The sequence below is a fragment of the Bos indicus genome, chromosome 7 (genome assembly GCF_029378745.1).
Source record: "Bos indicus isolate NIAB-ARS_2022 breed Sahiwal x Tharparkar chromosome 7, NIAB-ARS_B.indTharparkar_mat_pri_1.0, whole genome shotgun sequence".
NCBI lineage: Eukaryota > Metazoa > Chordata > Mammalia > Artiodactyla > Bovidae > Bos > Bos indicus.
In genome coordinates this window covers 93946210-93968401 of record NC_091766.1, presented here as the reverse complement: position 1 = coordinate 93968401, position 22192 = coordinate 93946210, and the positions used below count along the sequence as shown (strand labels likewise).

Sequence of the window (22192 nt, the reverse complement as noted above, 5' to 3'; positions counted from 1 at the left end):
ATCAATCACCTCAGATATGCAGATGACACCACCCTTATAGCAGAAAGTGAAGAGGGACTAAAAAGCCTCTTGATGAAAGTGAAAGAGGAGAGTGAAAAAGTTGGCTTAAAGCTCAACATTCAGAAAACGAAGATCATGGCATCCGGTCCCACCACTTCATGGGAAATAGATGGGGAAACAGTGGAAACAGTGTCAGACTTTATTTTTGGGGGGCTCCAAAATCACTACAGATGGTGACTGCAGCCATGAAATTAAAAGATGCTCACTCCTTGAAAGGAAAGTTATGACCAACCTAGATAGCATATTGAAAAGTAGAGACATTACTTTGCCAACAAAGGTTCATCTAGTCAAGGCTATGGTGTTTCCTGTGGTCATGTATGGATGTGAGAGTTGGACTGTGAAGAAAGCTGAGCGCCGAAGAATTGATGCTTTTGAACTGTGGTGTTGGAGAAGACTCTTGAGAGTCCCTTGGACTGCAAGGAGATCCAACCAGTCCATTCTAAAGGAGATCAGCCCTGGGATTTCTTTGGAAGGAATGATACTAAAGCTGAAACTCCAGTACTTTGGTCACCTCATGCGAAGAGTTGACTCATTGGAAAAGCCTCTGATGCTGGGAGGGATTGGGGGCAGGAGGAGAAGGGGACGACAGAGGATGAGATGGCTGGATGGCATCACAGACTCAATGGACGTGAGTCTGAGTGAACTCCGGGAGTTGGTGATGGACAGGGAGGCCTGGCGTGCTGAGATTCATGGAGTCGCAAAGAGTTGGACACGACTGAACGACTGAACTGAACTGAGTGTACCCCATTCCATTGTGTAAAACATCTTCTTTATCCATTCATCTGTTGATGGACACTAAGTTTGCTTCTCTATCTTGGCAATTTTCAATTAATGCTACCATGAACATGGGGCTACATGTATCTTTTCAAATTAGTGGTTTGATTTTTTTCATATATATTACCTGGAGTGGAATAGCTGGGTCATAGGGAAAAGTTGTATTTTTAGTTTTTTTGAGAAACCTCCATATCATTTTCCAGAATGGCTGTACCAGTTTGTTTGTTTATGCATTTGGCTGCAGCAGGCCTGAGTTGTGGCAAGCTGGATCTAGCTCCCTGACTAGGGATTGAAGGCAGGTCTCCTATATTGAGATTTAGAGAGATTTAGCCACTGGGCCACCAGTAGAGTCCTGACTATACCAGTTTAAATTCCAAACAACAGTATATGAGAGTTCTTTTTCCTCTACATCCTGATTACGTTCCTCTAAATTTGATTACAGAAATGATGACAGGTGTGAGGTGGTATGTAATTGTGGTTTTGATTGGTATTTCCTTGATGATTGGCAGTGTTGGCCATCTTTTCATGTGCCTATTGACCATCTGCCTTTCCTCTTTGGAAAAATGTCTATTCAGGTATTCTGCTCATTTTGTAATCAGGTTTTTTTTATATTGAGTTGTATGAGATGATAATATATCTTAGCTATTAACTTCTTAATAGTCATATCATTTGCAAATATTTTCTTCCATTCAGCAGGTTGACTTTTCATTTTGTCAATGGTTTCCTTTGCAATGCCAAAGAAATAAAGTTTAATTATGTCCAATTTGTTTTTTTTTTTTTTTTGCTTTTACTTCCTGGCTTTAGAAGACAGATCCAGAAAACAATATTGCTATGATTTATGTCAAACACTCTTCTGCCTATGTTTTCCTCTAGGAGTTTTCAGTCTTACATTTAGGTCTGTAGTCCATTTTGCATTTATTTTTGTGTACGGTGTGAGGAAATGTTCTAATCTCATTGTACATGTAGCTGTCCAGTTTTCCCAGCACTCTTCAAGACTGTCTTTTCTCCATTGTATATTTTTGCCTCCTCTGTCATAGATTAAGTGACCATAGGTAACTGAGTTTGTTCCTGTTCCTGGGTGCTGTGTTCTGTTCCATTAGTCTATGTGTCTGTTTTGGGGCCAGCACTATGCTATTTTGATTATTGTGGCTTTGTGATATAGTCTAAAGTCAGGGAGCATGACTCTGTTCAGGTCTGTTCTTCTTTCCCAAGAATGCCTTGGCTATTCAGGCTCTTTTGTGTTTCCATTCTTATTTTAAAATATTTTGTTTTAGTTCTGTGAAAAATGTCTTTATTATTTTGGCAGAGATGATATTGACTATGTAGCTTGCCTTGGGTAGTATGGTCATTTTGATTTTTTCAGCCCAAGAACACAGTATGTTTTAACATGTTCTCAATTTTAACTTCTAAAATGGTAAATTTTGATAGATATAACCCACTCACCAAAAAAAGCTCTTTGAGATCCTCAATAACCTTTGAGTTCCTAAAACCAAAATGTTTAAAAACTGTTGCTGTGGGAAATGATTCTCAGTTGGGAGATGGCAGTATTGCCCCCTCAGTACTTTAGACATCTGTAGGGGAATTAAGTTGCCACAGTGATTGGGGAGCACTATTTGTATTGGGTGTTGGGGATACTAATTGTCTTTTAAAAAATTAGGCAGTAATAAATAGTGACACTATTAGACAACTAGACATAAATAGCGAAAATTGTCCCAGGTCCTACATGACTAAATATAGACACTAATATAGCTTTAAACTCTGCCTCATGGTCATCTGACTCTAGATTGCACCCCTAAATACGTATTCTTTACTCAAGTCTTGTTGATGGCTGCTACGTAACACCAAAGACCTTAGAATTACCTCCAAGGTACTTCATGGCCTGGTTCCCTGTTACATCTCTGGCCTGTTATTCTTCCCGTTGCTCACTTTGCCCCCCTATCAGAGTCCCAGAGGACACCAGACTTTCTCTGTGGCTCCCCCCACTGCCTGAGCACTTTTCTCCTGATATTCCCTTAGCTGCTTCTTCACTTCCTTCAGTCCTTTGCTTAGGCTCCCCTTATCAGTGAGGTCTACTCCAGACATCATAATTAAATATATAAACTGTGACCTTCCCCACACTCTTCAAACCCCTTATCTTGCTCTACTTTTCCATCTTCTGTTAACATACATCACTCTAGCATACCATATAGTCTACTTATTAATTACGTTCAATATTCATCCTCTTTCTCCTCCGTCCCCACTGCAAGCAAGCTCCAGGAGAGCAGAGACCTTAGTTTGGTTTTCATCTGTCTGTGAATCGGTCAGTCACGTCCAGTATTTTGTGACCCCATGGATTCTAGCCCGCCAGGCTTCTCTGTCCATGTGATTCTCCAGGCAAGAATACTGGAGTGGGTAGCCAGTTCCTTCATGACCTGGCAAAGAGTAGATACTCAATAAATATTTGTTGAATAAATCTTTTAACAATAAAAATTTGTTAAATAAACAAATGTATGACTTAATTGTATACAACTTTCTGTTTAGTCCTCTGAATAATAGCATTAAAGCATCATATTAAATGTTGAGATAACTTACAGGTTATTCTTATATATTTCAGAATAGTGAGAGGAGGGCATTACAAAATCTTCACTGTGAGGAAAGACCTACTGGACCAAGAACCACAAAGTTAGAGGGCCCATTTTTTCTGCCACTATGACACCTGTTTCATGCCTTAACTAAAAAAAGGGAAGCCCTATTATTATTAGTCCAGAGCCAGACCCAGTGGGAACCTAGTGAAGAGTGTCAGCTAATGTAATTATACCAACCAGATGTTTAAAGTATATTGAGGGCAGTCAATGAAAAAAGCTAAGGCCAAAGCCTCACCTCCAGTGATAAGGAGAGGATTGGAAGATGTCTCTGATATAGGCTGCTCTTTATTTTGGTGGACCCTGTGGGATTCCTCAACTATAACCTTGTTATATGCTAGGATTTAATTCCAGTTTATAGAAAGATGGCAACCTTGATTGTGATTTTTTAAGATTAATTATAACCATTTCGAGTTGTGGCAACTGAGGAAGTTAAACCAATGAGCTTGATTTGGGCCAAGTAGCCCCAAATAAAAGGCCCTTGTGGGTATGAATTGCTTTCAGTGCTACTGAAAGCCTCTGTGTTTTCAGAGACATGCCAACAAAGAGGGGGTCACAGGGCCTCCACACACACACGTTTTTATAACACATCACACCCAGCAAACGGTGCTCCTTGTCAGCAGCCAAAGGACCTTGGACAAAGCCCACCACTGATGGATTGGGACTGACTTTCTATTCTGGGAGCAGGAATATCATTCAGTATCTCTTGAGTGGCTTCAATGCTCAAACCAGTTGTCTGCATGAGCTGGAATCATCTGCTTGCCCACAAAACAAGGGTAGTGCTGACTTTCCCACAGTTCTTTGTAAATATGTCAGTATGGTGACCTCAGAGAGCCAGGGCTAGGAGTAAGAGAGAATTAGCAATGGCAACCCACTCCAGTACTCTTGCCTGGAAAATCCCATGGACAGAGGAGCCTGGTAGGGTGCAGTCCATGGGGTCGCTAGGAGTCGGACACGACTAAGCGACTTCACTTTCACTTTTCACTTTCATGCATTGGAGAAGGAAATGGCAACCCACTCCAGTGTTCTTGCCTGGAGAATCCCAGGGACGGGGGAGCCTGGTGGGCTGCTGTCTATGGGGTCGCATAGAGTCGGACACGACTGAAGTGACTTAGCAGCAGCAGCAGCAGCCAGTCAGTGCATCCTGTTTAATCCTGACTGCCAGTTTGAAGATTGCCAGAAGAGATGCCCACTGGAGACTTTTCTGACGTTTATATTTATGGTTATAGGAATGTCTTTCCACCATAAGAAGAGCTGAAGTAATACAGTAGATGCTTCAAAATCTGTTACAGGTTTATTTTTATACGTCAAGGTGAAGTAGTCTCCTAATTTTAATTCTCTTGGGAGATTTTCTTCCTATAAAATTTCATAGAAAAAAAAAAAGATAGCCCTTAGTATTAAACCAGATTATGGAGAAATGCATCAGTCCTAACATAATATTTGTAGGTATCTATCTCATGGGCTTCCCAGGTGGCCCAGTGGTAAAGAAGCCACCTGCCAATGCAGGAGACCCAAGAGATATGGGTTTGATCCCTGAGTGGGGAAGAACCCCTGAAGTAGGAAATGGCAACCCACTCCCATATTATAATTGTTATATAATATAGATCTAGGTTTTGTGTTACAGAGACCCTATTAAAGGGATATACAAATAGATTTAAACTAAATATTCCTTAGCACAAATCTGAAAGTCCTTCACTTCTAAAATTGCTGGTGACAGAGGTGTAATTACCATAGATCACCAGAGTCATCTCCATTGGGAAAAAGTCTTCATTTTCTTTTCCCCTTCCTGTTCTAAACTTAGAGAATGATACACTTCTTTGCACTCTTTACTCACTTTTATTACAGCACTCACAACCCTGCATTATTATCGTGTATTTATGTGTCTGTTGTGCCTACTAAATTGTGTGTGTTTTGAGAGCTGGACTGTGTCTTTTAAAAAAAATGGGCTAAGGGGTACTTTATCTCATTTGTTTTATTTTATTTTATTTTTTTCCAACTACAATTTTATTTTATTTTTAAACTTTACAAAATTGTATTAGTTTTGCCAAATATAGAGCTCTCTTAGGTTTTTGGACTATACCTTAATCATACTTAGAATTCTGGGGAAAGACAAGCAGACACTCAATAAGTAATGAATAGCTTCAAAATATATTCCTGAAACTCTCTAGGAATCGTCGACATGGGAAATGGCCATGCTGTCAAAGAAGGTGAAGATTCTCTTGTAGCTGTCCTGGTGGGTAACACAGTCAACCCCGCTGCCCCATTCTCATCCAGCACTGCTGCGATTTCTGTCTTGCATCCAACCCCAAATCTCCAGTTTCCTGCACTGGAAAGGAGAGGGATGGGCACTTTTTATCTAAAACAGTGAAAGTTAAGGGAGAGCCGGTTGGTACCCACAGGTCTGCTTTAGTCTTCCGACAAGAATGAGTAAGAGGGGAACAAGAGATTATATAATCTTTGTTCCCAGACACGCATGCTCTTCAAATAGCCCCAAACGGCTGGAAACAAAGTACACTGCAACCTTGGATGCTGCCTTCATTCCTTGCTCTCCTAGCCTGACGGTATCGAATAGAACGATAACAGGAGCCAGTTCTGCCTCGCTCTCTGCTGCTGCTGCTAAGTTGCTTCAGTCGTGTCCGACTCTGTGCCACCCCAGAGACGGCAGCCCACCAGGCTTCCCTGTCCCTGGGATTCTCCAGGCAAGGACACTGGAGTGGGTGTCTCACTCTCTAGAGCTTTGCAAAGTGCAGCACACTCTGCAGACGTCAACGCTGCCTCCTGTAGTCAGTGCCTGTCCTCCAGTACCCTCAGCAAGCAAAGCAGCAGGCCACAGGGCCTAACCAGAATGATAAAAGCATGAAAAGAAGGAATAATTAAGCAGATAATGAATGGTTAGGCCCATCACTGGTATTTCTGTGATTGTTTTTGTTTGTTTAAGTGGCGTCTAATCAAGACGGCAAAATTTAGGAACTGAAAAGCCAGTCATTTAAAGCATCATTTAGCAAACCAGATAAGCACATCAACTATGTGTAGCCGCTTCTTTAAAACAAAACTGTCGTGCGGGCTTTCTAGTAGTAAGCTCATGGTATTTAATATCGTATGTTTACTCTTATTTTGGTTGCAATTGCTGTTAATTTTTAATTGCCCTTGAATCATGCAATGGCAGAAGGATACTTTCTAAATTAGTCAAAAATAGCATAGTGTGTAAAGACCTAATGTTGGCATCCACACTGATAACTGTAAAAACATAACTTTTTAGAAAGACAAGATGAATGGAAGCTAAAGATAAAATGGCCTGGCCTAAATGTTCCTCTTCTGAAGTCTGGAAATAGCTAGTCAGAGCACTTTGTTGAATACTTCTTGTCCTTGTCAAAAGAGACTGACTTGGCTAAGCTCAATGGATTGTTTTCTGTTTCCAAATAATAATATCAGGCATAATAGATTGTTCAGTATTGATATCTGCAAATTCTGTTGGTTCTACCATCAACATATATCCAGAATCTGATCGCTTTATACCACCTAGTTTATTGTAATATCCTCCTAACTAACTCTTCTCCCTATCTCCTTCATTGCCCTCCCTCTACCTTATTTTACAAATGGCAGCCATCAGATGCTGTTGCGTCTCAACCCAGATCCCTCAAAAACCTTTCCCTAGCACTTAGAATGAAAGCAAACTCCTCCAGCAAACTCCTCCAGAGACTGGCCACCCTCCCCGTACCTCTCTGACTATGTCATCTACTACTCCTTCCTACTCCCCATCCATTCCTCCAGTCACACTAGCTTTCTGGAGATTCCTGGAAACACCAGGCACAGTCATTTTCTCTGGCCAAGGGTCACTCTCTTGCCTCTCATTTCTTTGCCCACTTGTTGTTTTCTCACTGAGACCCCCTCTGGCTGTCCTTTTTAAAACTGCATATATAGCAGCACTCCTTACCTCCTCATTGATCTTCTCAAATTAATTTTTCTCTATAGTACTTAGCCCTTTCCAAAATACTCTCACTTTCTTAAAATACTCTAACATGTTCTTATCCATTGTCTTTCTTCTTCAATGCAAACTCTGCAAGTTCAGCGGTTTTTAAAGTTGTTTTATGCATGTCTGTGTCCTCAGCACATAGAAGATGCCTGGTATATGGTAAGCGATAAGCATTTGTTGAATAAATGAATCTGCAGATAAGACATCACCCAGCCTTTCCATGGGTGTGACTCACTAAATACTGAGATATGGCATGGCACAGTTGAGGCTTCCCTGGTGGCTCAGATGGTAAAGAATCTGCCTGTAATTCACGAGACCTAGATTCGATCCCTATGTCAGGAAGCTCCCCTGGAGAAGGAAATGGCAACCCACTCCAGTATTCTTGCCTGGAGAATCCCATACACAGAAGAGCCTGGCAGGCTACAGTCCATGGAGTCACAAAGAGTCAGATATGACTGAGCAACTAAGGGGATAGATCAAGGGCTCTAAATGTCAGATGGACTTGAGTTTGAATGATGGTTTTACTACAACCTGTGTGACCTGGTGAGTTATATAATCACCCAGCCTCAGCTTTCTCTCTGTAAAATAGAAAGAGTAAAATCATCTTTCTCATAGAGGAATCATAAAATTTTTTGAGCAAATGAATGAAAACATTATGTTGGGCTTATATAATAACTCAGAAAATGTCTGCAATGATTGCAGTAAGTATTGTAATTCCCCTTATTGGTATTATTATTGCCCTTATTATTGCTATATTTTATTGAGGCCCTTGCTAGTATACCAGACATTTTACTACTTATATTCTAGCTATTATCTGCAAGGGACCATTACTGTCACTGTTGAAGGGGTATGGGAACTTGCCCAGAGTCCCAGAGTGAGTATTCAGTCCCAGCTTGCTCTGCCTCCAAAGTTTAGGCTCTTCCTCCCAGACCACTGGCCTTTCACAGTGGACTTTAATGCCATGCCCCAAGCTCTGGAAGTACTTATAATATTTGAGGACACAAAAGGTGTGATATAGCTCAAGTAAAGAACTTTAAGGACCTTGAGATTGGAGATGAAAAACTATATGGCCTACCATATGATGGGCTTCCCAGGTGGCACAGTGGTAAAGAACCCGCCTGCAATGCAGGTTAGAGGTAAGAGTCACAGGTTTGATCCCTGGGTTGGGAAGATTCCCTGGAGGAAGGCATGGTAACCCACTCCAATATTCTTGCCTGGAGAATCTCATGGACGGAGGAGCCTGGTGGGCTACAGTCCATAGAGCTGCAAAGAGCTGGACACGACTGACGCAACTGAGCACACACGTACATACCATATAACGTGGATTTTAATAGATACTGAAAAGGCATCAAAAGTGGGTTAAATTTGGGAAGAAGTTTTTGGAAAAATGAAAATAGCCTTTACATGGATCAGTTCCTGTCACTGATCACAGTCTTTAATATGACCGTAAGTGTAAGAATAATAGATTTCAGATTGGGAAAAATCAGTATAAATCAAAACATGTTTGGTCTTTCTTAGGCAAAAGGCTTTCTTTTTTAATGTAATCACCATTCTATTCTGCATATTGTCTAACGTGATCTCTTAAAAATTACATTGCTTGCCCATTTCAAGTTATAAGATAGGTGCTGATAGGAGAATGTCTTTGCCATTGATGGTATGCCACTGGAAGTTTGAATAGCAAAATGACTGAGAAGTGGCTTTAGAAGCCTCTTGCAGTGTTTTTGGTGTTGTCTCTAGTTCTTTAACAACTTTATTCTAATAGGAAAGAGTAACTGAAGGGTTAAGTAATGTGGTGATAGATGGCTATTACTGGTTTTCCCTAAAATGGTTTGGAGAAATAATCAACTAAATAGCAACAAAATATGGATTGCAACTACCTCATAGACATAGGGTTTGATAAATACATTAGTTTCTTAGCAGAATATGAATAATATTAAACATTAAGCACAGATTTTGTTTCTTTCTAATCCTTTGGCCAACCACTGACCTAGGTCTTCTATTGTCAGCAAATAAGGATATAGTAACAAAGAAGGTGATGATTTGGGAGACTTTCCATGGGGTTGGTTGAAAATATTATATTCAGTCTTGTTGTTGCTCAGTTGCCCAGTAGAGTCCAGCTCTTTGCTTAAACAACTGAATATAATTTCCTGTGGGAAAAAAGTCAACATTTTCATCCTCTGTTCGTAGAAGTTTTCCAGCATAGATTTCAGTCTCTAGAGTTTGTTCTTGTGTCTTGTTGTTGGAGAAGTTGTTCAGTTTTGACTGAATCTATCACACATTGTTGATCATTTGAGGGCAAGTAAAACCAAGTTAATTGAAATAGAATAGTATTAACAATTGGAGTATAGCAAGTGAAAATAAGGGAACAAAAATACCAAGAAGTGCTATTTTTTTGTACTTATTTTTACTGGTTAAGATTAATATGGATGTACATGTGCATAAGAAAAATTACAAGGAAGTCCAAGGAAATGTGAGACTTATACTTGTCTTTTAAGTGTTTTTGAAGTTTATCATTTCATCTAAAGTGAAAGTGAAGTAGTTCTTGTTTTGTCATAGATTCTGTCATAAATATGGCTTTAATATTCTCTCTGCTTGTTATATATAGATATATTTTATCTCTCCAAACCTTTTATAAACTAGATGAGGTTGTAGCTTATGTGCTGTGTTCTTTTGCTCCAGCTCAGCTAGGTGGAAAGACAATGTTTAATATGAGTCTTAAGAGCAACTAAGATTTTGAAAACTAATCTACTTTTCATGCTTTTATCTAAATTCTCTGGGACAAAATAAAGCTGATGTGGCAAATAAAACCTACTATAAGATAAATTAATGAACAAAATATTTTTGAATACTATCTTTCATGGCACGTATGAGTTACAAATGAGGTTGGTAGCAGGTAGGGGAAGAGGAGTGAAGAATGTGGGGGAAAAAAACACAGATCCTAAGTCAAGGGTGAAATTTTCACCAGACCTGAAAGACTTTCAGTTCTTTATTCTTTATTGAAAATTAATCCCAAGGCCCAAAATTGAAAAGACTACCATAATGTTAAATTATACAGTTATCCTGGGCTGGATGAGGCCACCAAACTAACACACACATATTAAATCTCTTTTATAATGTAAAATTAATAAAGAGGTAGATTAAAAGGTAAGTCAAAGTTAAATTAAAGGTAAGTCAAAGTTTGTACAGCTCATTTTAAATATTACAATATGGATAGTAAATACACTGCTGTGTGGGAATACATAGCTTATCTGTCCTTGCTAGCTAATGAATTCTTTCCTATTAAATTTTAATAGGAAAATCTTCAATGATATTTAAGCTTTCACAGAAGTGTAAACTACTGTGACTACAATTCACAATGCATTTAAAACAATTATTCTTTATCATTAAAGTTAATAATATGCACATTAACCTCTTATGTAGTCTAAATCAATATTGTCGTTTAAAAGAGATGACCTCTGGACAGCTTTGTCTAAATATTGATTTCATTGTCATTTGTATAAGGTATCAAACAAATTACATGCTGCACTAATATCATTAATACTGCCCCCACAGAGCCTCTGACTTTACAGGTTCTTATAATATAGGACATGACATTACAAAAATATTGAGGACATCACAAGGTATAATTACTGAATAGATGAGGTTTGACTATGGTTGCGCAGAGTGGCTGTAAACATGTGATAACTTCCAAATCCTTTACTCTCCGTGGACAGGAAAAATACATCTCTTTAGCATGCAGATTGGTTTGTTGAGGTTAAGTTTCAAATGGCAGAATTTTTTTCTGCCTCAGAGGGTCTAATTTACCTTTTTGTGATGCCATAGATATTTCAAAAGAGAATCTAAAGTCTGATTAAAATATTGTAGTTCTGCAATATAGCAGTTTTCCCAAAATAAACTTGTTTAGGAATTTCTATTACAAGTTCCTAGTGACTCAGATGAGTTGGAAAATACATGCAACTTTATGCATGTAACGTGAAGGGGCTGAACCTTTCAAATGATCATTAAATTAAATAAAAGCTGATTTAGGGATGGGCACATATCACATTTGCCCTCATAATTGGCAGTTACAGTATTATTTTTGTAAAAACAAAATATGCAAATTAAAATAGCCATATAAATTAGCGCTTTAAAACTTTTTTCAAGTTCTAAATTGCTCTGAATCACAACTGTTAACCTCACCCTGTTACATCTAACTCTATATTAATGTTTGTTCGTTTTTTCAATTTTTAAAATTGTACTTTACTTTCTGTTTTCTGTAAAACTTTTTAGAAAAGAGATGTGGTCGTGGTCATGATACTGATAGCTATGGGTGCTATTTACACTAAAACTGTTCCCCCCCCATATTTCTTGTAGGTAAAAGTGACCCATTTTGTGTGGTTGAGCTGAACAACGATAGGCTGCTAACACATACTGTCTACAAAAATCTGAACCCTGAGTGGAACAAAGTCTTCACATTGTAAGTAGCTGTTACCTTGAGCTTGCTTCAAGAATGATGCTAAACGATATTTATTTTCGAGATTTTTGTGTGTTTTTTCTTAACTGATTAACAGCTCGGTGCGTCTGGCCTGCCTTTGCCAGCAACAGTGAATTGCATAATTGCATTGCCTTCCTGAGAGTAAAACTGGGGAAAGGGTATACCATTTTTGTGTGTGTTTATACAGATATTTTTTTAAGCTGTGCATTTTTTTGACTAAGGATTTTGCTCCCATTAACTGAATTGCCATACTGCTTCTTCCTTTTATACTTTCTATTGAAATTCTCCCCAATTGCATTGACACCAAGGAGGACAAAGCTCTATTTGTTCCGTTGCTCAAATCAGCAAACAATCCAGTCTCAGATTCAGCAGATGTTTTAGTTTTGGTTTGTTGCATTTTAGCCACAATAAGAATATTAAGTACTGTCCTACTTACCCCTCCCCCCCAAAAAAACCCTTTGAGTTAATTTTCTTTTTGTTTTAAAAAGTTTGTAAATCTTTCCAGTCATTCACTGTAAAAGCTGCCAATGCTACTCTGTAGTATCTCCTAAATTTGTGGGGTTTTTTTTTAAGCTGGGCTTTAGAAATGAACTCTGAACAAAGGAAAACTCTCCAAATAGAAGTACTTCTTAAAAGTTTTCTAACATAGTTTTTTTTTTTTTGTATATGAGAAACTGCTAAATTCCTCATTAATTTCTTATAATGTCCTTGCTTAAGATCCAGTAACTAATCAGATTTAATTATCTGACCAATTTATCTTTAAAGAATTTCACATTTTTATAAGACATGAAAGCCTGGTCAGGAGACTTGCACTCCTAAGAAGGTTGTGGAGAGTGTTTTTCTCTGGAATGCATAATTGAATGAATAGGTTTGATTATTATCAAAGCCATTAATTGATTGTGTTCTGATAAAGCCTCTTCTCACATGTGGCTGCAGTCTTTCAGTAATGAATATATTCATTTTTTGTTTTCTCTTAATTCATGTTTTCTTGGTAAACAGTTTGATCAAAGAATAAATGCTGTCAACAATTGGGGCTTATTTTTCTAGAAACAAAAATATGAAGAGCTTGCACAGTTGTTTATTAGCATGTGTTGTCTTTGGAACATAATGGAGCACTACTTAATTTCTAAATCCTAGGGTGGTACAATAGCTATCAATGTTACATTTTCTCCATTCTGTATTCTGTGTAGTTAATTTTTACTATAAACTTAACAGAAATAAGTTAGCATTTTGATGAGAGCTGTGGATAAAAATTATTTAAAAAAAAGACAAATGATACAAAATATACTGTGACTCTTGCTGAAATCAAACCTGGTGATGTTTTATGTGGGAGTTATAAGAAGATAGGAATTATTGTAATAATGAGAAGAAGGAAAAGCCTAAAAAAATCAGTGCCGCTTATTGATGGGTTTTTTTTTTAAAACAGTGATTTATTCTGTGGCCATCCAGATGGAAGTTATATTTTATTGAAAAATTATAACTTAAAATTGTATTCAAAGTTCCAGATAATAGAACCATCACTGCTGTCTACTAAGATGCATTGTGGGAAATTCTGTCAGATACCAAGCTACCCTACGTACATGTCTATGCAAATAGCATACATAAAACACATATACACCAAATCAGCTGGAGCTATCTAAATTTTCAAAAGCATTTGTGTTCTTGTTCCCCACTGATGAAGTCTTCCCCACCCCTTACATATATTTATTTTGCAGCAACATTAAAGATATCCATTCAGTTTTGGAAGTGACAGTTTATGATGAAGATCGGGATCGAAGTGCTGACTTTCTGGGCAAAGTTGCTATACCCTTGCTGTCCGTAAGTTTTATTCACCTGACACACAGCTCTGTGTTGCTTTTGCTCAAGGAAAAAAAAAAAAAAAACCCTCAGCTCTATATCTGTCATTTCTCAACCAAGGTCTGTAATAAGAACACTAAAAATTTTAACATACTCAATTCACGGCCATGTTGAATCCCATGATAGTTAATTTTTCCTGACAGACTTGATCCTGGTAATGAACAGGTACTTGTCAGAATTGCCACAGTTGTTTTGGGTTCTCTGTCAGTTTCAGCAGCTGGGGGTCAAAGGTCACTGAGGGAGTGTATTCAGTGGAGACCGCGAGACAGACGGCTGTCATGTCCTTTTCCCGCAGATTCAAAATGGTGAACAGAAAGCCTACGTCTTGAAAAACAAGCAGCTGACAGGGCCAACAAAGGGGGTCATCTATCTTGAAATAGATGTGATTTTTAATGCTGTAAGTCTTAACTTTGGCTTTTTTGTACTGCTAAAGAGTTCAGTTTCATGAAAGCTTTTGTTCCTGATTTGTAGAGAATTTCTGTCATCCCTCATTTTCTCTAAACCTTGATGTATCCTGGAGAATACGCTTCTGCCACTGCCTGGCACACCCACACTTTCTGTTATCGTTGGCGGCTGCCGCTGCGGCTGTGCTGTGGCCACTGCCTGCCGGCATCAGAAGTGGAAGCGCATGCATGTGCCACTGTATACATTTATATTTTCTGGGAACCGCAGCCAGGACTTTGAAACTTTAGCAATGATTGCAAATTGAACTGCGTGAAAAACTTGTAAACATTTGTAATATATTCATCCATAACAGACACATATGTTGATGTATAGGTGAAAGCCAGCTTACGAACATTAATACCCAAAGAACAGAAGTACATTGAAGAGGAAAACAGACTCTCTAAACAGGTAAACAGCGAGGAAAGATGAATCCCTCTGGGAAGACCTGATTTTATCTGTAAAACATCTATGGAAATTCAAATAAACTTTGGAGGTGTGGGGCGGGTGGGGAAAGACTATGGAATGTTTGATCATCTACTGATGTGAAATGGCTCTTTCTTTTCTTCTTTCTTTTTCTCTCTTCCCTTCTTTTCCTTGAAAGATCAAACAAGGACAATACCAAACTAATAAGTTGGATGGGGGTGGTCAGAAAGGAAAGGGGATACTGTAGGCTCTGCATAGAATGGATATGTATTCATGCGTTAGCAAAAGAATGATCATTTTGAACATAAAATACAATTTGATTGCCATGGAGTGTGTAAATGAGAACACCAAAAGCTGAGGTTCAAATATACATCCAGACCACCCACAGGTATGATGCAGGTGTGTGTAAAGCAAGCCCAGCATTTAGCTTTTCCCTCTAATCCACGAGAGAGGGGGCTCTATCTTTTAAGGGAGACCTTTCTGTTAATTAGATTTTGACTGTGATCTTTTAGAAGTGAACTTTTATTGGCATTTTTAGCTCAGGACGTAGAAAATCAGGAACCCTGATTTTCCTATCAGAAAGGAATTTTAGACTTGATATCTTGTAATTAGACTTGTAGCTTTAAAGTTGATTTGATATCAAGTTAAGAAAAGAACACTAGGTTTCCCCTTTTAAAAGTTGTTTACTTCCAATTAACACAGCTAAAATAAAATGTATTTGAGACTCTACAGTTTACAGAACCCATCTGTGTGTTAGAATCTTTAATAACTTTCTGTGCTATTAGAAGACCAAAACTGCTTTGTTTTCATTCCAATCACTTCACCCAAAACAGTGGAAACTTTAGTTGTTTAAAGACGGTGCAGGAGGTACAAATGTAATATCTATCTGAATGGAAACACAGATTACATTTTTCCACAGTTATATTTAAAAATAGTAAAACTCTTAAAGGTGAGTAGGGGCCAAGAAGGAAACAAAGAGAGACACTTTTTCCTTTGCCAGAAAGAAATTTTAACTTGTTTAAACTGCTGTGCATGTACACGCTTCTATATGTACATACAAATGCAGATGTTTTCCATATGAGCCCAGTTAACTTTGCATAGCTACTTCTTTAAAATACCAGATTAGCCTTGAAATATACTTGTAAGTAGCAAAATATTAACCTGCAGACATAATTACTCTAATTATTAACATAACTGTATGTAATTTTTTGAATCTGTATCTCGTATATGGGCTGCTTGCCTTACAGCTCTAGCCATACCTTAGTTTTAAATTTTTTAATTATATAAATTCCCATATACCTCTTAATCTTGTTCCATATCTACCATTTATTTTTTGTCTCTTTTTTTTTATTGTGGTGTAATTGATGCACAATATTCTATGTTACAGGTGTATAGTATAGTGATTCACAATTTTTAAAGATTTGTTCCATTTGTCATTGCTATAAAATATGGGCTATATTTCTTGTGTTGTACAATATATTCTTGTAGCATATTTTATATGTAATAGCTTGTCATATACCTTTTCTAAGAAAATATTTTGTAAAGTACTTGGTTACCATACATTTTTCCCTAAATCCAAAATTAGGAAAAAGTAATGAGAAATGTGGGTAAAATTTATTGTGGGAGGAAGAGAGAGGAAGAGGGAAAAGAGAGAAGGGGAATGAGACTATGATAGGAAGAAAGGGAGATCCTACTGAAATGGTGATAAAATATTCTTTTTTCTATAATAAAGCAATACTTGACAGGTTTTTTTCTAAGCTCCTCAATAAAAACATCCCAAGTTAGCAATTTCACTTTGAAACATCTTGAAATGAAAGCATTTAAAGAATTTTAAAAGCACAGGATTTCAGAATTTTTAAATATATTTAAAGTTCTCAGCATTTTAAGTGTCAAAAAAAAAATGTTTTTGATCCGTTGGAATTTTTTTTTTCTTTTGAACAGAGGTAACTCAGCTTGCATGATAGTACTCTTTATGCAAATATATTTAACTTAGAAATTGCTCTTGTAATTTAGTTCTTTCCACCTTCTCCAGACATACCTCTCTCCCTCTAAGTTGTGAGCCAAATTGCTTGGTATATTCTTACAACTTTATTAACTTTCTGAATTCATATTAAGTCACACTAAACTTGAAGAATTTTGTAGCATATCTGATGGGTTTTAGTCTTGCAAATTCTAATAATGGCTTTCATCTTCCTTTACAGCTGCTGCTAAGGAACTTTATCAGAACGAAACGTTGTGTTATGGTGCTCGTAAATGCTGCATACTATGTTAATAGTTGCTTTGACTGGGATTCACCCCCAAGGAGCCTCGCTGCTTTTGTGGTATGATCATACTGTATTCCTTACATTGTTATTCATTAAATTCGGTAATCATAGCTGCATGTTTCTGTGGCTCTAGTTACAGTTATGTCGATGTGGCCATTTTTAACTTCTATTTTGAGATTTGACTGGGCAGATTTGCCGTGGGCAGGAACCTGATGGATGTTCAAGGTCTGAGTCCAAGAATACATCCCCACTCCCCGCCTCAGATTTCCGGAATACAAGACATCTCAGCCAATGTGCAATTTTCTCTGTGACAGTTAAAAAGTAAAATTTTACATGTTGCATAATCCCAAAGCCCAATAGCCCGGCCAAGAAAAGTCCTTAGTGTTAAAAAAAAAAAAAATTAAGAATCTTGACCATCCTCATTTTAATTGTATAGGATAAATATGAAAATCTTTGGCAGTAGAATGCTAGTTGTAATACTTTAAAATGTGAATCACGGTTGGAAGTGGATGAAGGCTTTATTATTTCTGAGATTTCCAGTTTTTAAAAAGGTACAAGTCAGAAATTTGATAGTTCCAGAGTCCTCTGACAACATTCATCTGGTGGTCTTTTACTTTGGTTATTTAAAAATTGCTGATGAGACCAACTTGCAAAGCTAGAAATTCAGAGAGAATTCTTTCCTCTGAGCTTCAGCTGAGATTTTTCTGCTCTCACATTATTTTTGCGTATTCAGGATTTCAGTCTGAAGTTTAAGTGGAGTCGTTCTTTTGAAATCTTTCATTTTATTGTCATACTTGTTAGAATATGAGTACCCTTATGTGTCCTTATATTTGCAGGTTTCGCGGACTATGACTTTATCTTGGGGGGCTTACAAGAAGAGCTTTAATTATAGTAACAAGTCAACATTTTAGAATTACCATTCAAATGAGTGTAGGCACATCAGTTCAATACTTTGAGCCCTGTCCTCCTCTTGGGCCTTGTGCGGGACTTTCATTAATGTCTGAGCACTTGGAACAAAGAGTGTGCACGTCCCTTTGTGTTGTGAGTTACCAGAAAGTAAGGCAGCCTGCTTCCCATAGACATGTTCTTGTCTCCTTGAAGAAAGCGACTGGCATCATCATTAAGTTTTAGAAAAGAAAATCTGCCTCTCTCAATATTCTTTTATTTAGCTCTGTCACATGATAAATACATTGGAGTACTGTTAAGCAAACTTGGTTGTTTTTCAGCATCATAGAGGCACTTTAATCTTAATGCGGGAGAAAAAAAATGATGTTGCGTTTGTGTGTATATTTTATGCCATGACGCCCAGATTCTAGGGGGCCGTATAGCAGACACAGTAATATTCTGCCGAGAGCATCATGCTGCCATCTTTGTTTCTCTTCTTTGTTTCATAGCTATTTATGACATTTGCAAACAGAGAAACCTGTATATTATATCACTTGTTTAGGAACCTTCATTTTGGATACTTCAGCATTGCGGTGTGTATGTAAGTCTCCACAAACTTCATCTGGCTTCTAGAGATCTCTCCTGTACAGTGAGTCCAAGATGGTGGACTTTCCTCACAATTTCCTACTGATTGAAAAAATATATATATCAGCCAGTGAAATTCTGAGAAACTTAGCTACACAGTCCTTGAGTAATTTCACTGTACGGGAGTCAAAATTCACTGGGGAATAAAGGTAGTGATCTCTCTTTTAGCTGGTGGTCAGTTTCTAACAGACTCGACCCTGTGAAACAAGCTGAATGCAAGACGCTTTCAGGAAGGAGGGGCAGGGGAGGCTATAATAAAGGTAGGAAAAGGGACTCCTGACACCCATGGTGAAAAAACAGGCCGAAAACTACAATGTGAATACATGTTAACAGTGATTTTGAGAAGAAGCAATATTATTAATGGTTTCATTGAAAAAAAGAAGCATTGAATTTCAGTCCGTTGAATGTCATTAAAACAGCAGATAACAACCCCAGCTTCATTTATCCGGACCTGAACTAGGAGTCCCAGGAGAATGGGGGCCCTGCTTTTTTCTCCTGGGACTCCAGCATCACCTGCAGAGCATCTAGCCCCTTAGTAGGCTCCCGTTGTAAACAACTGTCTAAATCAGTAGACCAACCAGTGATCCAGTCAGTCTGAAATATTTTTCTTATGTGGAGAAACTTTGTTCAGTGATGCCATATAGATAAGAGTTTGCTCTAATAAAGCTAGTGATTAGATGATGATAGGCTTAGCTTAATACCTTTTAGTAATTTTTCCTAGACCTTATATTGAAATTCTAAATTATTTCATAATCCTCCATCCATCATCTCTTTTAACCTCAGATTAAATTCTAATATAAAAAACCCTTATATAATGATAACAAATATCTATCACAAATTTATGTGCCCAAACACTTTTCCAAGCACTACAGCATGAAAGTGTCTTTTGTGCATTAGTAAATTAAATATTCCCAGCAACCTTATTTGACGTAGATACTGTTATTTTCCTGTTTGCAGAGGAAGAAGCTGAGGCACGAAAAAGTTAAGTACCTTGCTCAAAGCCACACAGATATTATGTCCTTTCCAAAAGAGCTTTTAAAATATGTACCTTGTAATCTTAACATCATAACGATTCAAGAAAAAAGAAAACGCCGTGGTAGGATTTTTATTCATCTTCTACATATTAAATGATGTACTTAAAAACGAAATGTTTCAAAGATCTTATTGCATAACCAGAGCCTTTTTAGGCCAGTTTATTGAAAAGAACTGCTTTCCATTAGGAGAGGCTATGAGCAGCACCCCATTGATACAAACATATTGTTCCCATCATTCCCTGTTGATGGATCACGGGTCTATTATTATAATGTTGGTTCCACTTTTTCATAAATGCAGCTGCCTCATGGAGCACATGCGTTTGTACCATTATGCTGCTTGGTTTTAGGCCCAGATCAGTAAACTTTATAATGTTTAAGTGCCTTTTTTTCTATCCTGTTTTCTTTTTCTTTTCTAATTTAGCATCCAAAAGTAAATGTAGAGTAGTGAAATTTAAATGGAAAAACAGTCATTTTTGTCCTGATGTCACTTAGAGTGGAGAGCATGAGAAATGCAGGTGAAGAGCTGCCCTGCTCTCTTTTCGTGCTACCTGTGTGTTCTGTGGAAGGTTCAAAGCTGGCAGACTCTAGGAGACACAGAAATCAGCCTGGAAGGTGATGGATGAAATATAAGCAAGCATGTGCCTGGGAATGTCCTTGTTGTTGTGTGCCATGAATTAGGTTTTTAAATTTTACTATGAATATTGTATGCTTAAGAGCAAACACATACGTATGTGGTGTGGGAGTCAGGGACGCTTGTCTTTGGGAATCATCCATTGTAGACGTGTAAATGTCTCATCAATTGCGTTTAATTTTCATCCGGCTCTTGACCAGACATGTGTGTTCTTGTGGATGTCAGTGGGTGCAACATGGGGGGAAAAAAAAAAAGTGCACATTCTCTTTTTCAGTACTGTCATTTCTCACTGTAATGAGCACAAAAATAATTGGACAACTGAGCTATCAGTAAAAGGACACACTTCAGTGTGCGTCAAAGAATTATTTTACAGGACAAACTTTAATCTTTAAATGGGATTGTAGATAATTTGTGGTACCATCTGTCCATTTGGAATTGTTTTAGCCTTTTCTGTCGTTATACAGTAAGTGCCGCTGTGTTTAACATTAACATTTGATATTTTACACATTTAATTTCTGTTCTGCTGTGTGGTCCTTAGGGAACGGAGCGCTAGTGCTACATGAGAGAGACAAAGTATTGATCAGTTAACATTTCAGCTACATTTATGTATGTCGCAAAATTAATGAAAATGCCAGACAAAAATGTCAGAGTGCACAAAAAGGTAGAATTTAAATTTGGTAGTTTAATGAAAAGTTTAAGATGTGCATTATCAAAAATGTCCTCCTGCCTTTAAAGCACGATTCCTAACAGAATAACTAAAGGGAGACACATATTTTACTTAGAGGGACAATGAACATGAATTATGAAGGGATGTCAACTCCTCAAAGTACCTTGTGTTCCAGAACGGCATGTTTGAATGCTTAACCATTACTCATAAAATACATGTGTTTCTCTTCCTATCTGGAGAGCTACTGGCTTTACCCCTCCAGGCTGACCAGCCTAAGAGGCAGGCTTCCTACTGAGATTTTCCCCCCTTAGGTTTTCCTTGGTATCCAGGCATTCCTTTTGTGTCAAAGCTGAGAATTCCCTCTAGAGCAATTCATTGAGGCCACTCTGGTTCATTACTCGTTCCTTTCTGGGCCCTTTTCAAATGCCTGGTTTTCCTTTGCTCCCAGATAATTTGAGCTCCACCTTCATTCAATCCCTGTTTTAGTAAAGGATCACACTTGGGACAACAGCGACTCTGAGCAAAGCGGGGCCATTATGCAGCGAAAGAGAAAAACCAGAGATGATGTATGCAAAGAATGACATGAGGCAGCTCTCTGTAGCCAAATGATAAAAAATAAAATAAAATGGAGGAAGCACAAGCAAAGGAGGAACTGAACTTGCAGGGGCGATGTGGCTGGTGTACAAGGATTGAAAGACAATAGGCTCCCCAGGAAACCATATCGAGCACTTCCTGTGTAGAAAGCCTGCTGCTATTAAACAACATATGGATTTTTCTAAAAGTTATTACAAACAATAAGGACATTTGAAGTGGCCTTCATGTTCAGGGACTGAAAAGGGAGCATCACTTAAGAAGAAATATTAATGTGAAAACAAAGACATGTCTAGATCTCCCGTAGTTCGGATTCAAGTCTTAGCCTTCACTGAGCAATAGAAAGGGATTGTACTGGCCATATGGGAGGTAACTTTGAATTTCAACAGAAATTTCTAGTTTAAATAATTTAAGAGGCATCAATAATACCACACCAGCAAAATTATGCTTCAGGTCTGTAGCAATTTTCAAATGATTTTTATAGACGCTTTTGTTGTTGCTACTATTTTTTTTTTTTAGTGCCAGCAGAAAAACTGGAAATGTTCCAGACATAATTTTTGTTTTCTCCCCAAAACAGCAAAACAGAAGGACCCCTGAAAACCATAGAAATAAGTACTAAAGTAAAATGATCTGTAACTGATGGTTCTATCCATATATTCTTGAATTTTCCTGGAATTATGTAAATCTAAACTTCCAAGACCTTTTGCCAACCCTTCTTTATGTATGCTTTCCTCTGATGTAAGTACTTACCAAGTTTATAAACAATAATTCTGATTTAATTTATACAAATTTTAAAGGCACATTAAGCACTTCCCTCATAAATGTGTGAGAAAGAGAAAGCATATAGAA

General features: G+C 37.8%; 1 protein-coding gene across 13 annotated transcripts in view; it reads left to right on the top strand.

Annotated features, from left to right (window-relative positions):
• Positions 1 to 22192, top strand: part of MCTP1 (multiple C2 and transmembrane domain containing 1) — a 564579-nt gene that overhangs the window by 384929 nt on the left and 157458 nt on the right. For 12 of the 13 annotated variants that reach the window (XM_070792146.1, XM_070792142.1, XM_070792144.1 and 9 more), the window contains 5 exons: positions 11782 to 11884; positions 13618 to 13720; positions 14055 to 14156; positions 14537 to 14611; positions 16828 to 16947. In XM_070792146.1, the coding sequence (XP_070648247.1) occupies positions 11782 to 11884; positions 13618 to 13720; positions 14055 to 14156; positions 14537 to 14611; positions 16828 to 16947 (503 nt within the window). The remainder of the gene's footprint in view (positions 1 to 11781; positions 11885 to 13617; positions 13721 to 14054; positions 14157 to 14536; positions 14612 to 16827; positions 16948 to 22192) is intronic. The other variant, XM_070792140.1, reaches the window with a different exon arrangement.